We start from the raw sequence: 16,472 nt of genomic DNA, 5'->3' as shown, positions 1-16,472 counted from the left end.
TTCAGATTTAAAATTCCTAAAAGATAACAAATGAATGAAAGAACATGAAGTGGCTTAAAAACTCAATCATAAGTAGGATAATATTTGCCCACATTATGGTGGAGGGAGAATAGGGGAAGTTGTTCTTAGGATAACATCGTTTTAGAGCTACAAGTCAAGAGATTTTCAAATGGCTGAGAAGGAAAGGAAGACGTAAATCCTTTACTTCATCCTCTTTTATGCTCCAAGTCGCAGGAACTAGAGATCTCAGAGCCTTATTTACTTCCCTGGGATTCCCATGGAAGAGAGAAAGGGTACAGTTTAAAGCCAAATATAGTAAATCAGAATGAATTAAAATTCCATCTCTAAGTTCCACACAGGTCTTTGCTATTTTCTTGTGATTATTTCATTTAACAGTCGTCAAGAAAGAGTTTTTCCAAACATGCTGGAATATGGAAATCAATTATGTTAATCAGGTTAGCCTTTTCAGCCTCTTTATTCACTTCTGAGAATAAAAATTTATAGAGATGTGACTCTCCATTACATAACCCTTGCTGGTCTGATCCTACCATGCTATGCTTATCCAAGTGCTGTACTATTCTCTGCTTAATTAAGCTATTTATCAGTTTCTTCAGAACACAGGCTCGGCTCACAGGACCTTAATTCTAAAAATCCATCTTACTTAAGAAAGATACTAAGAAACTTTCTAAGCTCCAGCCATGGCTGCTGCTTTTACAGTTTTGGGACCTGACAGAACTTCTGCTAAAGTCAGCAGACTCAGAAGTCAAGCTTACTTGGACTCATGGTATGTCTTCATATTTTCATACTTTCCTGCATCATTGCCTTATAAACATTCTCACCAGAAAAACTCAGGTTAGCAAAGATCTTCAGTTTTATATTCCTGGATGTATTTAGGACAGGGTTCAGTTGTCTAAGCACAAACATCTCATATCACTTTATACAGCCACCAGGACATACTGCCTAGCTTTCAGCTGCCACTATGGAAATAACATGTCTCTCATGTGTGCTGTGTCACATTTGTTGGTCCTGTACAGATGTCCCAGGTCACTACAAGTCTATGTTTAGACAACTGAACCCCGTATTTAATGATTTACACACAAGTGAGTTCCATATTGGGCAGAACAAGCTTAAATTTCCCACTAAGAAATATTTTAAAAATATAACTTCCTGTTATTTCTGATTTATACAACTGAATAATATGCAGTAGCATCTTTTCTTTAGATTTCCTGTATTTTGCTCCTTTCTTTGCTTACGCCATTCTTTCCTTGCCAAAACTCTCATTTCAGATAGAGTAAAACTAAAGAAGTTACTGTACACCTATATCTTCATATCATCATTTGCCCTTTTTTCTTCCTATGTGCATCCTTTCCAGTACTGAATTCTCAGATAGAGTTCTGTGAATTTTTGAGGTAATGGACTGTTCAATACCCATTTATTTGTGGTGAAACTGGAGTGACTCCCTTATTTTATCGCTTTGAAAACTCTAGTTGACTCCTTACTTCAGGTAACACTTCTTAATTTGAAAAAAAATCTTTCAGTCAACAAAAAGAAATGTTACTGTGTCTTTGCTGTGTTTATGTCAGGTAGATTCAGGCCTAAGAGGTACACAAGCCATATATTCTTCAACATGAAGGCTGATTCTGAAATAACCTCTAGGTTAACTGTCTAGATTTCTAGGGTATTTTTTCCTTTATACTTCAGCTGCTCTTGAAACTTTTATAGCTTTTAAATACTCTCTTTTCCATCTCATTGTTATTTTGATACCTTTCCATTAGGAGATCAAATTTAACTTTCGACTGATCACTTAAGCTTTCAAAATTAGTTATGATAGAATCAATTTGTCTTCGTAGAAAATGGTAATAGATAATAAATATAAGCATTATATTCTTACTCCCCTCACGTTACCCACAACATGAATATGCCACCCTTCAGACTGTGATCTCTAACAAGTCCCTTGAGCACCTGGTTGATTAGCATGCCTTGCCAATGACCCTTTCTTGGGACGTGCCTTGCCGATTCTTTGCAAATCAAACCTTTTATAAATGTCTCACCTAAAATCTTTAGCTGCTTTTAAAAGCTGTGATCAATATTCTCTTCTCATTTAGTCAATATTGAGTTAGGTAAAAATAAATACAGAACCCCCACCCCCATTCCCAAATTACCTCAAGATCTCTTCTGAGGAAAATCCAATAGATTTTACCAAAATCCAAGAATAACCCTATACAATTATGGCAGAAACAGAATTTTTCTTATGTAAAGAAAGATTCATTTAGCAGATTCATGATGGTTTTAGTTCCTAATTAGTAAACACAAAGGTTTTTGCATTCACTAAAGAAGGAGCATGTTTTCTCTGGGTGACTGGACTGGGATCATGATTCAACTTTTTGATGCAGTGGCTCACAAGTTGTAGCCACTCATACAGTGGGTAGGGCATGCTTGTAGCCAATTAAATGCACATCACTTGGGTAACATAAAGCATACTGCAATTTTGACAAGCTCCTGCAATGCTGGCCACTTGGTGCTGTTGTTTTAGTTCCCTCTGAGAACAATAATGACTACAAGCAATAATGTAACAGTAGTATCTTGGGAAAAATTTAAACAAAGAGGTTAAACAGAGAGAAAAAGATTACATTAAACACTTAGCAAAAAATATACATTTCATTATAATCATGTACCAAGGCAGTGGCATCTGAACCCCAGTATTTTTAAGTGTTTGAATATAGCATAAAAAGGCAATTTATTAAAATGCTTTTAAGCTAAAGCATATACTTTAATCAGCTATCTGGGACAAATTTTAAAAAGTGGAGCACTGAAATTGTACTTTCAGATTCTGAAAGAAAAAAGGATCATTTATCCAACAGCACATTTATTCAGCAGATCATTGATCCAGAAAAACACATAAAATAATTAAACAGTTAACTACCTTATTTGCATGCATGTATTTAATGGATGACAAACTGTGTAGGCAGTTTCAGCTTCTCTTTTAAGATACTGCATTTAATTCTAATAGATACTAATTTTACTTGTGTTATCTTTGTTCTCACAGCCACATAAACAGGAAGTGGTTTTGATAACAACTCCATCCAACTCCTTCCCTTTGCTAAACACTGAGGACATTTCAAGTACATTGAGGTCTAAATGCTCTGAGTTATATCTGGCCTCTCAGAATGCCTTCAGTATCACTTGTAATTGCCATTGATTTGTGAATCTAATATCTTGTTTTCCCTTGGCTACTCATCACTTCATTAACTCAGACATAAAGCACTAGTAAGTCGTCTAGTTTTCTTCAACCAAAGGGTGTCAAAATGTAAGATAATGGCTAACATGACATTAAAGAGGGGACCGACAACACTAAACCTGACTAAAAGAGGAGATCTATTTTAATAGACTTGGGCTGAAAATAAATCTCCACAAAGCAAGGATAAGCATAAAACTTCCTGGTATTCTTATTTCTACTTAAATGATTAGTCATTACTCAGCTAATGTATTGCTACATCCTCACCAAATAACAAGTTTGTTACACATTAAATATTGCTTGAGGAAAACAAGCAAAACCACATTCAGCTAACTTAGCTCCTTTTGTTTATGCACCAGCCCATCATGATATCCACATTTCTCTAGAAGATTTCATTTCCGTTTTCAGTATGTAGAACCATATACATCCAAAATACACAGCAATACTATCATGTCCACTCAAAATGATGTGGCAGATCATCTCTTGCTTGACAAGCACCTCTTGCTTAATTTGCCTCTGCCTCCACAAGCATTTGCAGCAAGCTACAGAGCTGTTTTCTCTCTACAGACCATCTCAGCCTAGCTGGGCCTATTCATACCACCTACTGTAAGTCACGAAGTTAGGAGATGTTCTCTCTAGACTTGTTACACATGCACTGCAGAGAGGACCACCAGAGGCGGTGATTCAAAAGTATTCAAATGGGTTCTATTTCTGAATCATTTCTCTAGAAGACCTGTCCTTCTCTCTGTTAAGTTCACATGGCATATTGATGAGGAAACCTAGGTAGATCTGTCCCTGGACAAGTGCCTATATTAGGCGCTGAAGTTAAGTCACTGTAAATATTCACGACATGCTCCTTCCACAGGTTGTCTAAATGCTCAGACAATTTGCATGGCTTATTCTTCTATGCTGTCCAACGTACCTAAGGTTATAAATGATTTCTAAACTGCAGCAGTATCACTCAATGATCCCTCCTTAAAGACCATCCTTCATGCTTACAAAACTTCTGACATGTTGTGATGGCTGCATATTTCTCTGTTTACACCTGCCTCATGGTTATCTGGCTGGCTGGTAGAAACAAATACACTCCATATCTTAAATTTAGATTTTAAAGGAAAAATCAGGGAAGGGATCATCTCCTACAGACACACTGAGAACTTACTCTTAAAGTGCAACAATACCAGTGTGTAAATAATATATTTGTGGTGAACTTGATAAATTTTCACGTGCAGCATCTCGTCACAACGCTTTGCAATCTCATAATGCCAGATTTAGGTGTCACTTGCCAAACCATGCTACCATCTCCTTAAGTTATTTGATTATTAGTATATCTAAGCTTTATCAAGCTTGGCCTTTTTAAGTAAAACATACAGATTATATTTTTTTTTCTTAGAGTTTGCCTAGCATTAGAAGGGTAAGTTGGGATAGTTATCACTGTTATTGAGGAACACTTAAGCAGCAGTATTGTCTGCTCCTACAATATCCAGAACCTAAACCCGAGGTACTGACGTGATCATGGGTACTCTTGCACCAAACTGACAGGAGTAGTTTCAGAGCTGTTAAGAGCCGAGTACTGGTTAAAGATGTCATTCTCATTAGCCAAACACTGATCACAGGATGAAAGGTATATAGAAGGTTAGTTCAGAAAATGCATTAAATCTGACAGTTTTCTCCAAAAAAAAAAAAAAGTTACATCTTCCCTCACTTTTCTATTCTTAATTAGAGAAAGGGAAACCTGATGTGAGCACAAGGCTGGTGGTCATTCTTATCCAGTTCTGAAGGGAAGTTAACAAAGTGCACAATTATGTTGTCAACACTTACATGCAATGATATTCCCATATCTATTTTTCATTCTGTTCTCATCTTTCTTAGCCGAATCCCACGGTGCAGACTGTCCTTCAAAGAAACTCTAAAAAAGGAAAGAAAGTGACATTAAGAAAAGCAATAGTTACCTTGTAGGTAAACAAAGGAGAAAGGCAAACTGTACTTGTGGGTATTGTTGTTAAAGTATCATTTAACTGATTCTTTTATTGGGTAAAAATATGAGTCTCCTGTTTAAATAGTATTTATGCATAGCTTCAGATGTTATTTAAAATTTGACATGAGATTATCTGTGTAATAACAAGAAGAATTATTTGCGAGTGAAGTGCTATTAAACCTATCCAAATCTGCATGCTTGTAACACTGAGAGTCCTTCATTTCTGCTATCCAGATTCCCCACATAGTTCTCATACACACATATGAAGCTGAAGGAGCTTCATCATCACGTTGGAGTTGCTCCAGTATTCGAGTGTAGAATTACACACTGTACTGACATGTTTTATTTTTGACATATCAAGTTTCATTTACTTCTTGGCAGATGACCTCATGGGTCTAAACATATATAGGCATTTGGAAAAAGTGGATTCAACTAGCATACATGTATCTTTTTTTTCTTAAACACAATTTACAATACTGCCATGATGATTGTTTTCTCAAACAATAATGTCATTTTGTGAAACATGCGATCTTATTCACCCAGCCTCTATGCTCTAGCTAATAAAGTTCATGCAAATAGGAAAGTTGAAAGTGCTAAAAGTATATTTTTACATGAATAAAACACAGAAGCTGCCAAAAGGGCAGCAAGCAAATTGTTATGCCCTATCCATTCTGTGCTTTCTGTGGTCTAAAAGAGAATTTGCACAATTTCTTAATTTACGCACTTTATCCATAAGTCATATAAAGTAGATGCATTTTATCATTTTGTACTGAAATATTAATCTTGTGTTAAAAATATTTAGTTGCCAGGCAAACCAGTGGAATTCTATCATGATGATGACCAGTCTTAATTCATGTTTTAATCTTTTTTTACTAGAACGATCAGTATATTAAATATTTTGATTCAGGAGGGACATGAAGGTGCATGATTAACTTTTCTGGTAACAGAAGCTCAAAATGATTAAGCACCAACCTAAATAGGGAAAACCTTTGGAAGTTTTTGCAAAGACCTCAGTACATTCTGAGTGGTTTAAAACAGATAACACCCATTAAATAGACTACCATTAGTATCCTTTGGCCTCATACTTGAAAAAATGTTGTTCAAATCTCAATGATTTCCAATAGCAAAAAGCAAAAAAGTCAAAATAAACCCTAGATCCCTTGCTGAAGTCAATGGGACACAAGGGCATTCAGTGTCTAAAATGGATATTTCTTTAACAAGTTCACTAGAGTACTGGTTTCCAAATTATGATACAGAAATTCTTGGGAATACATTGATTATTTCTAAAGAGTTTGTAAATAATAACTCAAGAAAAACAGAAGGATTGTCAAATGACTTCAATCTGTTCGTCCTTCATCTCTCCACATTTTCCTTAGAAAATTTTTAATGGTTTGCAAATTGAAATGGTTAAAACCCACTAATACTAATAAATTTCTCTTTTATCATGGCATACCATCATTGGGTACAGCTCTGAGAAATGCAAATTGTTACTAGGATAGATAAGTGAAACCCTGTAAATTCTAAGATGATTTATAGCTTTGGGGCTGTTTGCCAAAAAAGCATCAATTGTTATCTGATTATAGATTTGCCAATGGCATCTAAAGCAAGCAAGCCCTCCCACTCTAGAGCGCTCTCCACTCAGGCTGGATGAAAAATACTTTTGTAATAAGCCCAACTGAACTGCTTAAGGAATGACTTTCTGTGGGCAAAGATCTATGTCTCAATTTCTTGCAAAGTTCACATTCTCAGAAAACACTGGATACTGCACAATTGAACACAGTTAAAGGCAAAATAGAAATGGAAATGTTCAACAACAAAGCTTCAAAGATAGAACAAACTAATCATTCATCTGATCTAAAATCTGATGTGGATTTCAGGATTTTGCATTTCAGACGTCTACAGAGACTATTGAAAATTCTAGCTTTCTTATAGTCTCTGACAGAGACTAGTTCACAGAATTGATCCATAAGATATTACCCAGCAAGTGATTTTCAGTTTAATGCACTAAGCATTACATGTGCTGCTACAAAGTCCTGCTGGTACAGCTTCTGAGCCTACAGCAAGCAAAATGGAAGATCCAAATATACTCATAAGGACACCTTGCGTCTCTCTGTCCCATTAATGAACTTTTACAAAACCAATCAAATAAAGTAATCTCTGGAGACAACTGGGAAAGATTTACATGGTATTGAATTCAGGGAAGATATATCTCAAGCAATGTACTGCTTTGGGCAGCTCATCTACATCTCATGTGCTAATGAACAGGTTCAATTTCTCCCACCCGTCTGGATCTTCTGAAAACAATGATAAGCTTAATGAGCCTTACAGATAAAACATCTCCTAACAATATGTCTGCAACATAGATAATTCTCTTCTTTAGAACACCTATATATCAAACCTCACACAATAGTGAAAACAAAGAGACAGATTTACATTTCCAGCTACTGCATATTGACTTCACTTTCTTTATTAAAAATGTATAGAAAATTAACTCCACATATATATTTTTCTTTGGGTTTTTATCAATAAATTAGTTAATGAAATAAAACATATCACATAGGGAAAATAAGACAATTTATGTAGATTCATTTTTCTTTTTAATTCATTTTGTGATACACATTGGTATTTCAGTGAGAAGTGTACAGAAAAGATAATTTGAAGGAAGAGGTATTACAGTGCAAAAGCATAAAAAGAAACAGTTATTGTAAAAGACAGCTGGAGTGTCATTTCCTAAATTCCCCACGTGCTGCCATTACACAAACCGCAACAGAACGATAATCCACAACGTATTATAGGGAGAAATCTCATTTGTCCCACAAGTAAAGAACAGAGCAGATATCTCATAACAGATGATCTGTCAAGATCTTTCCTTACTTGTGAGAAATATATGTTTCATTACAGAAATTTTTCTAATCTCTTTCTGACATATCACTCTCCAGGGAAACTGCTGCATAGCAGCCCACACATTATCTTTGTGGCTATTCATTCTAATTCATCCTCAGAAGTTTCTTTAAATTGTGGGCCATTAGGAAGAAATATACCCCCAAACAGCTTCACTCCACCAAATGCTTGGCAAGGGCAATGGAGAACTGAAAATGAGTGTAGGACATTTCTCATATAATTTAAAATAAGCATTTCTTTAACTCAAATCACATAGAACCGTGGTTACCCAGCCTCCATGATCTTCTTGAGAAATGAAACACTTTTTAAGCCAGCTGTTGTTACAGCAGATATTTCAGTACACAGTGTCAACTGTCATTCTGTTAGTAGAAAACATTTCAGTGATCAGAATAAAACACTTTCTGAAGAAAAATGAATTACAGAGAACTGCTTTATATGCAACATGAAAACTGGTCAGTGACGCAGCAGCTGGACCATCTTAGGATGAATGTGATATTTTTGCATGCTTTAACTCAATACTGCGGTGGTTTTCCATTAAAAATTAAATATTTGACAAGGGCTAATTCACTGTGACCCTCAGACTAGAAAATAACTGCCATATCTCAAATGAAGAGGGACATAATAACCGCAAATACAGATTTTTAAAATTATTCCCCTTCCTCATTTAAAATTCATAAGGCAAAAAATATTGGAAGGCACCTATATAAAACTACAATTTGAAGAGGTTGGAATGCGGAGAACAGGGTAAGATCTTCAGAATACAACTTATAACTCTGTTGATTGTCATTTTTGGCAATGCACCGTCTATCCTAGATTTTCATGCTTCCAAGTAAGGACAGTAAAAATAATACATCTTTGTGAGCGCTTTAAGATCTAAAAATGTAAACTCTTCAGTGGAATTACTATTTTTATTGTTAATTAAAAGCCAAGCAGCAACTTTTTCAAAAAATACTTCATAGTTGCTAGGTGACAACAGTGTAGACTCCTACAATGTCATTTACAAAATGCAAGCTCTTACAAGCAAAGAAATGAGAAGTTAAGGGCATCATAAATCTTGCTCTGCCTACTTAATAAGCAAGAATATTATTCATAGGTACAAAAAAAATGCATATTGCACTGTGTAACAGTCTTAAGTTTGATCTGTGGATTTCTTTTTAAATGTATGACTCTTTAGGATATCTGATTTTCTCTACTGACTCTGAGTTTCTCCACTGATAACATTCATTTTCCATTGCTATTTCTAGATAACCAGATTAAAATGTATTTTAGCAAAATTATCAATTGGACCTATTCAGTTATAAATACCTCTGGATTTGTTTTTAAGCAGAGAGTTATGGAGAGTGTCTAATTTAGGCCAGATCAGACAACAAACAGTGATCCTAATAGAGGTCCCTGTCTAAACTCAATTAGCTATAGAAGAAACTTATATTTCTACTGTCATCATTTGAATTGCAGCTAAATTAGATGCATAAAATGCCCTGAATTAGATAGTGAAGATTCACTGTTGGTTTTACCTAGATATATCACCTTTCACTAATGTTATTACAGATGGGAAAAAATGCATCCATTACAGTCTAAGTTAATATCCTAGGGCCACATAAGACTCTTCTTTGTATTTACAAACCCTAGTAAACATGCATTTCATTTTAAGCAAGTCCAAAAATGTTTGGAGGACAAGGATCTTCAGGTTCATTTAATGAACAGCACAATATTTATGAGTACAGTAAACCTGTCAGTTCATTGGTTTTTCAGTATGCAGAATCTGCTAAATATCTGATATGTGAAGCTGTTCTTGTGACTTAGCAACATTAACTGTTTTGGTTTTTTTTAACAGAAAATTGAAATAATCATGTTCAGTTTGTTGATAACTAAGTATTTAGATTATTAAGGAATTAAGAAGAGTCATTGATAGTTACGTTAAAAGAAATCTACAGGGAGGTCCAAGCTATGAAGCAACATTTTTAATCTTCTAGTCACTTTGAGGGAAGATTTTATCATTGAAAATGCATTACCTGTAAGTAATAGATCACCCCAAGTGTTTGTGAGCAGTGGTAAATGATTTCACTGATGGCAACCCACTGTATGCAAGCAACTCCTCATACTTCAGTCATTGCTTTGGTCACTGAAAGCATTTGTGGATGACAGCATGCCACTAGAGAATATATTCACTATCAGCTTTTCCTTCTCTGTCAGCTTCAATCACTGAGAATTATTTCCAGTTTTCAAATAATGGGATTTTAAAAAAACATTTTACTATGCCTACCCTTGAAAACTGTCTGTTGCAAGAGCCAATGTGAAAATCTATCTAATCAATGTAAACTGCCTTCAGCAGTTATAAAGCACTTACCGGTGTGTTACTGTAGCCTAGGTCTGAACACAGAAGGAAAAAAAAAGCCAACAATAAAGACTATTGCAAATAGAATATATTCATATTACTGCTAAAACTACCCTTTTCTGTTTAGAATTTTCTGGTAAAATTAGGTTGGTAGTTTACATAAAGTTTTCTGTGTGTAAGGTAAAAGATGCAGATCAGTCTTAAAGTACACACACAGTTATAGTCTGACATACAGCACCTCTCTAATATTGTTACTGATGCTCATTTATGTGGTTGTGCCTCCTTGAACTGATGTAAGAAAACCCAGAAACCTCCACTTATAAAGGCTTGCATAGCCAAAGGTTGGAAGCAAAGTCTTTTCTTTCTCAGGTGCATTTAGGTTAGTCTGCATTACACATGAGAAGAAGATTAGGAAAGCAAAAGTCCTTCTAGTCTTTTAAGACACTAAACATCATAGTCACTGCCTACATGAAATGCTGAAATGGAAGGGAACTGCTGTCTCCTAAACTGACTAACTGCAGCATGATTTAACACTCAGGTTTCAAAAAAAGGACTAAAACCACACAGTAAGACAAAATCTGGTACTAATTCTGTGATTGCACTGGTGTGCTCATTTATTAGAGGCAGTGCTTTCAATTAGTGTATTTTCTAATACATTTGTATTTTTAAAGTCTTAGGATTTGGTACTCCCTGAATAGCTGGCCAGTCTAGTCAACCAATAGCTGCATGAGGAAAACATACTAAAATGATCAAAGTGCTTCAGTGTGGTACTATGAATGATATAGATACTTGCAGCAGTCAGCACGAGTTAGATCTAGTTGACAATAGCATTAGCAAATATAGGGGAAATTCATTTAACGCTACAGGACAAGAAGGTATCTCAGTTACAAGAATAGAGAAGTAACTTCAGTGAAAAGTGACTTGTCAGTCACTGTGAAAGTCGTGACGGTTTGTACACCTTTGGGAATAGCAGGTCGAGAGTACCAGCCACGGTGAAGGCTAGTTTTTAGGTGCCAAGTGCATTTGAACAAGATAACCAAGAATTAGGTATTTTTTTCCTACTGAGCACTGTATCTTAGAATCCGTAGGATTGCTTGGGGACAGGACCCAGAGGATGAGGCCCTCTGAGAGACACTGTAGGAGACCACATAGCATGGCTTGAACCACCCCACAGACCCACATGACTTCTTTCCTGGAATGTGTCCTCTCTCCTGTGGAATAGGAAAGTTGTGCAATTTGTAAAATTGCATATATCAGTGACTGAAATATTTTGGTAGCTTAGTACATTTAGTCTCCAATAACCAATTGTCATTTGGTCTTAAACCTTGACAATACTGCAAAAAAGAGTGTCATGGTGCACTTCTGTAACAACTGATAAAAAGTTACTTTCTATATATTTTTAATCCAACCTATTTATGAGATCTGTTGATGTAACTTCTTATCTTGTCATCCAACATTGAAGATAACACCTGTAAGATTCAAAGCAGGAATAGAAATCTTTATAGATCCTGCAGGGTGGTCTAAAAATTCGATAGATAACCTAGTTTTGATAGGCTTTCAGAGCTATTTCCATTTTGCCCACATAAGTTTTAAAAACTCTGTTACTTTCATTCCTTTAAAATTCTTTAAGACTCTCGTAAAAGGAAAGATTTTTAAAATATGGTGAAATGTGAATTAGTAAGAGGACTGCAATAGAACATACAATTAAAATTCTAATTTAGAAACTTATTCCCTGGCATACTAGACAGCAATAACTTAACCTCATTAATCTTCCTGATTTATCTCCAGCATAAAAATATAGTATGTTGATAGGATTTTATGATCTTTTTTTATAGAAAGGACCCTCTGGGTACAATATACACACTTACACTGTAACTAATGTGCAGGACATATTATTTTTAACTTCTGTGTAAAAGGAAATAAAGTTGGTCTCAAGCAGTGCTTATTTCCTCTTATGAAAATAAATGTGCTGCTTTTGGAGGATTTAACAAATACTTTTCATGTACAGCCTGTGGGATTTTCTTATCTCCCCATTCCTTTCCCATGTTTTTTTTTTCCACACAGCATGTAATTAAAAGTTTTGTTCACAACTATCATATCTTGTATATTTTCAAGAAGAGAGTGAACTTGAGCAACACTCGTGACTGTAACATCTGTAAACATGAAGTGAATGAACACAGGCTACTCTGAATACCAACTAGTTCTGTGCTTTGATAGGAAACCTCTTTTGGGGAACTACAGGAAGACATTGATCACCACAGAGGCACTATCCATCCTTTTGTGAACAAAATTATCTGCTTCATTATTCAGTAACTCTGTCATCTCCCTGTGTTGTTCCAAAGGCTCTAATTACATGTCAGTTGTGCACACATGAGTGGTGCAGAGTCGTTTATTTCTTAATGGGAATTCCTACTTACAAAGACGCAGGTATTTTTCACTACAAGGATGGTGTTGCACTGGAACAGAGAAGTTCTGGATGCCTCAACCCTGGAAGTGTTCAAGGCCAGGCTGGATGGGGCTCTGAGCAACTAGTGAAAGGTCTCCCTGTCCATGGCAGGAGGGATGGGACTAGATTATCTTTAAGGTCTCTTCCAGCCCAAACCATTCTGTGATTCCATGATTTACACAAAAGGGGTAGGACTCCAAGTTATATACAGTGCTTTGAATGTGCAGGTAAGATAAATTCTAGATTGGCTTTTTTATACCATCTTTGAAAGGCTAACATGTAAATACCTCAAACGACTCAGATGGAAGGAAAATATTCAGTCTGATCACTATGACATGGTTTGAATGAGGCCAAAGGGGAAAGGTATCTTAAGATATTGTGTAACACCAGAGACACCAACTCTGAGCTAATGCTGGTAGCCAAGGTACCATTTCAACCATCTACTAGTATACTACTACTACTACTACTACTACTACTACTACTACTACTACTACTACTAATGTTACTGTTATTATTGATCATGATTATGGTGATAATGTGCCTCTTTTGCCCCCACCTTTGAAAACTTGCCTCACTTTCCTCTGTTAAAGGATATGTTATCCAAAGTAGCTCTTGGCTGCCAAATTATCAGTGTAAATGACTCCTTTTTCCAATGTCACAGTGAAACTTGTGCTGCTTTTTTGTTGCAGCTGTTTTACAAGTAGCCACAAGGACAGGCCCCTGGAACTTCCAGACTGAGCAAGCTGCAATGTTGCTGTTAAGGGTGCCACAGGCTTTGATTATTTGCATCAGGGATCTGCACTGTTTGCTAAGACTCCTTGAGTCTTCCTGTTGAGTAAGCAATGCAGAAGAAAGGAAATAACATCCCTGTTTTACCCTAGTAGCAGTTTCCTCTTCTTTCCTCCTTGGCTGCAACTCATCTCCTTTCCCTCTGTTTGGAGTTACATTTACCTAAGGATGTCTGTATGCTTGTGCATTGCTACTCTATCAGAATTTGGAAAACCATGGAGTTGTCTCCTCTTGGTTTTTGTTTCCAATTTTTATTCAAGAAATTCTTTTCTCAGTCCCTTTCTGCCAAGCAAAGCATTCCTTCCACAATACTACTTAAAACTCAGAAGTACATCACCCCTAGATTTTCTCTGTTGTACTCAGAATGTTAGCAGGCAGATGGATTCTAAAAACTGTTTTTAGGTACCTTAGAGCTTTGAGAATATTATTTGGAATCTTTTTGTGCACTTTAAGTTTTAATTCAAAAAACTAACAGAAGATTTAAATATTTTTTCCTGAGTCTAACCCATTTTTCCTCCTAAAGATTAGCACTTTGATATTTGATTTACTTTACAAATAATAAAAGCTTGCCCCAGAGAATGGTTTCAAAGAGTAATGAAATGTTATTAAAGCAAAGCATAAAAATACAATGTGCTATGAAAGAAGCAGGCAAGAACTACAGATTTGTTCTTCATACAGTAAAGAGAAGAGTTTGCAATTGGTTTAAAATATAATGAAAAAAGAAAACAAAAAGAAGAAAAAAGAAATTAAAATGAAAAATTGAGAGAGCGAGAGAGAGAGAGGGGGAGGAGAAGAAGAAAATAGAAAAAAATTTAGTCATCGTAAGAAATAATCTGTATTTAGCTGAAGAGGTAAGCTTTGTGCTGTAGTCATTACAATTTTCTCAGTTCACTCATGTTTTACAAAGTGATTGATGAGAGCTGCTTCACTCATTGCCTGCATATGCTACAAAATGCACAAAACAAGGCTTAGGGTTCCAAGAAACTCGTTCTGAAGTAAGTGGGAAATACTTACTTTCCATGGTAAAATACTTACTTTCTATGACTTAATTGACATTGTAAGCCTGTGACATTATTCTTTGAGCAACTATATTATTTGAAGAGGTACTATTTATTTTACAGCTGTGCACTTCTGCTTACTGAAGATTATTTCTAATGAAAGGTGATCAGCATTAAACTGGTGGACACATACACTGATAAGAAAGGTGACTTCTGACACATTTCTAGCTAATCCAGTAATATTTTGATCTGATTTAATTTGAATACATCACTGTAATTGAGACAGTGCTCTGAGCTCAGAATTCACAAGAACTGCCTGAGTCTAAATTATCAGCTCACCCAAGCACAGAAAACCTGATACGATCTTCAAATCCCCTGTAAAGACAAACTGTTTGTGATTTAGAACCACACAATTTGCAAAAAACCTTGAATGTAATAAAATTCCCTGAAGCGACAAAAAATGGCATGTGGAAAAACGAAACAAAAGCAAACAAATGTTGAATTTGAAAAGTGAACGAACCCCTCCCCTATCTTCATCCAAGTTGTAATGTACACACAGCTGATCCAACCTTTCAGAAGTGATAAAACACCCCTCAGATTTGGCTCACTAAGTGAGCCTCAAGGGTTTTCATGAGTGTATCTAGGCTGCTCTAGTTAATATAATTTGAATAGAAGATAAAGAAACAAAGCTCACATAATAAGATTTTAATTCTGCTATAGGGCGACACTGACATCACATTCAACTACAAGATAAAAGCCAGAGTACACTAGCGTGCACAGACGGAACACAAATATTTTGCACAGTGTTGTTTTTCCCAGTGTGTATAACAGAGTACTTTTCAAGGGAAGTAAGAGCAGTAGTGCGGGAAATATCCCTCTTTTAAATTTAGAAGGACAGCATAATTCAGGGAACAAAGAAACAAAGAATTTATTTGGCGTGCCGGGTCCTTCTCTCACCAAGTTTTTTGGGGAGAAAGACCCTGTGGGTGTACAACTTATACATTTTATAGTTTTCCAAAATCCCACCCTTTTCAGATAAGTTTTAATGTATTCCTTTTAAAAAAAAATTGGTGTTGGTCCTAGATGATTTCCCATCTCTCTGAAAAACCATTGAAAGAACAATACTGAGTATTTAAGAGCAAAGAAAGATAATCAGCATAAAAACAGTAGGGGTAGTAATGGGATTGACAATGATGACAAGTATTGCTGTCAATTGCTAACCTAATTATTTTTAGTTTGCTCACTGTATACTGACAGACAGCAGCAATTCAATACAGCTCCAAGACTCTTGTTAGAACAAAGTGTGTCTGCTTAGGCACACTAGCAAAGAGCAGCAGCTTACCAACCTGAATTGCCTTATTTTGATGTTTGAAATGTATATACAGCACTTTCTCATTCAGAGAGGCATCCCTGCAGGAGTTTATCAACCAAGCTTAAAACCAGACAGTTTATTTGAGTATATAATATATGGAATCAAGGCTCCTCAAATGACCTAGGCTCAACTAATGGGTCATGTGTAGACAAAGTACTCTGTGGAAGCTAATAATGAGGGACAGGCAAAAGGAGTTTCTGTTCCTAAACGCTGCCATTTGAAGACCACTTCTGCATCATTAATCTAACATCAGATATGTAGTACTAAAATTTTCTGAACAGAAAAATACAATACACAAGTGACAGTTTCACTATGGCATGTACGGGAGCTTATCAATGGACACTCAGATTGTTCAGCTCCCTTTCCCTGTAATCAGCTAGTATATTCCTGATGCCTGAGAACGAAATATTCAAAGAGC

The 16,472-nt window shown here is 35.8% G+C and overlaps 1 protein-coding gene across 10 annotated transcripts in view; it reads right to left on the bottom strand.

The window, feature by feature from the left end:
• The window catches only part of PTPRM (protein tyrosine phosphatase, receptor type M), a 459,625-nt gene that overhangs the window by 54,140 nt on the left and 389,013 nt on the right, over nt 1-16,472 (bottom strand). For all 10 annotated transcript variants that reach the window (XM_027650889.1, XM_027650890.1, XM_027650892.1 and 7 more), the window contains one exon: nt 5,057-5,144. In XM_027650889.1, the coding sequence (XP_027506690.1) occupies nt 5,057-5,144 (88 nt within the window). The remainder of the gene's footprint in view (nt 1-5,056; nt 5,145-16,472) is intronic.

Source organism: Corapipo altera, unplaced genomic scaffold (genome assembly GCF_003945725.1).
Source record: "Corapipo altera isolate COAL_440 unplaced genomic scaffold, ASM394572v1 24, whole genome shotgun sequence".
In the NCBI taxonomy this organism is placed as follows: domain Eukaryota; kingdom Metazoa; phylum Chordata; class Aves; order Passeriformes; family Pipridae; genus Corapipo; species Corapipo altera.
This window is presented reverse-complemented; position numbering and strand designations above follow the sequence as displayed.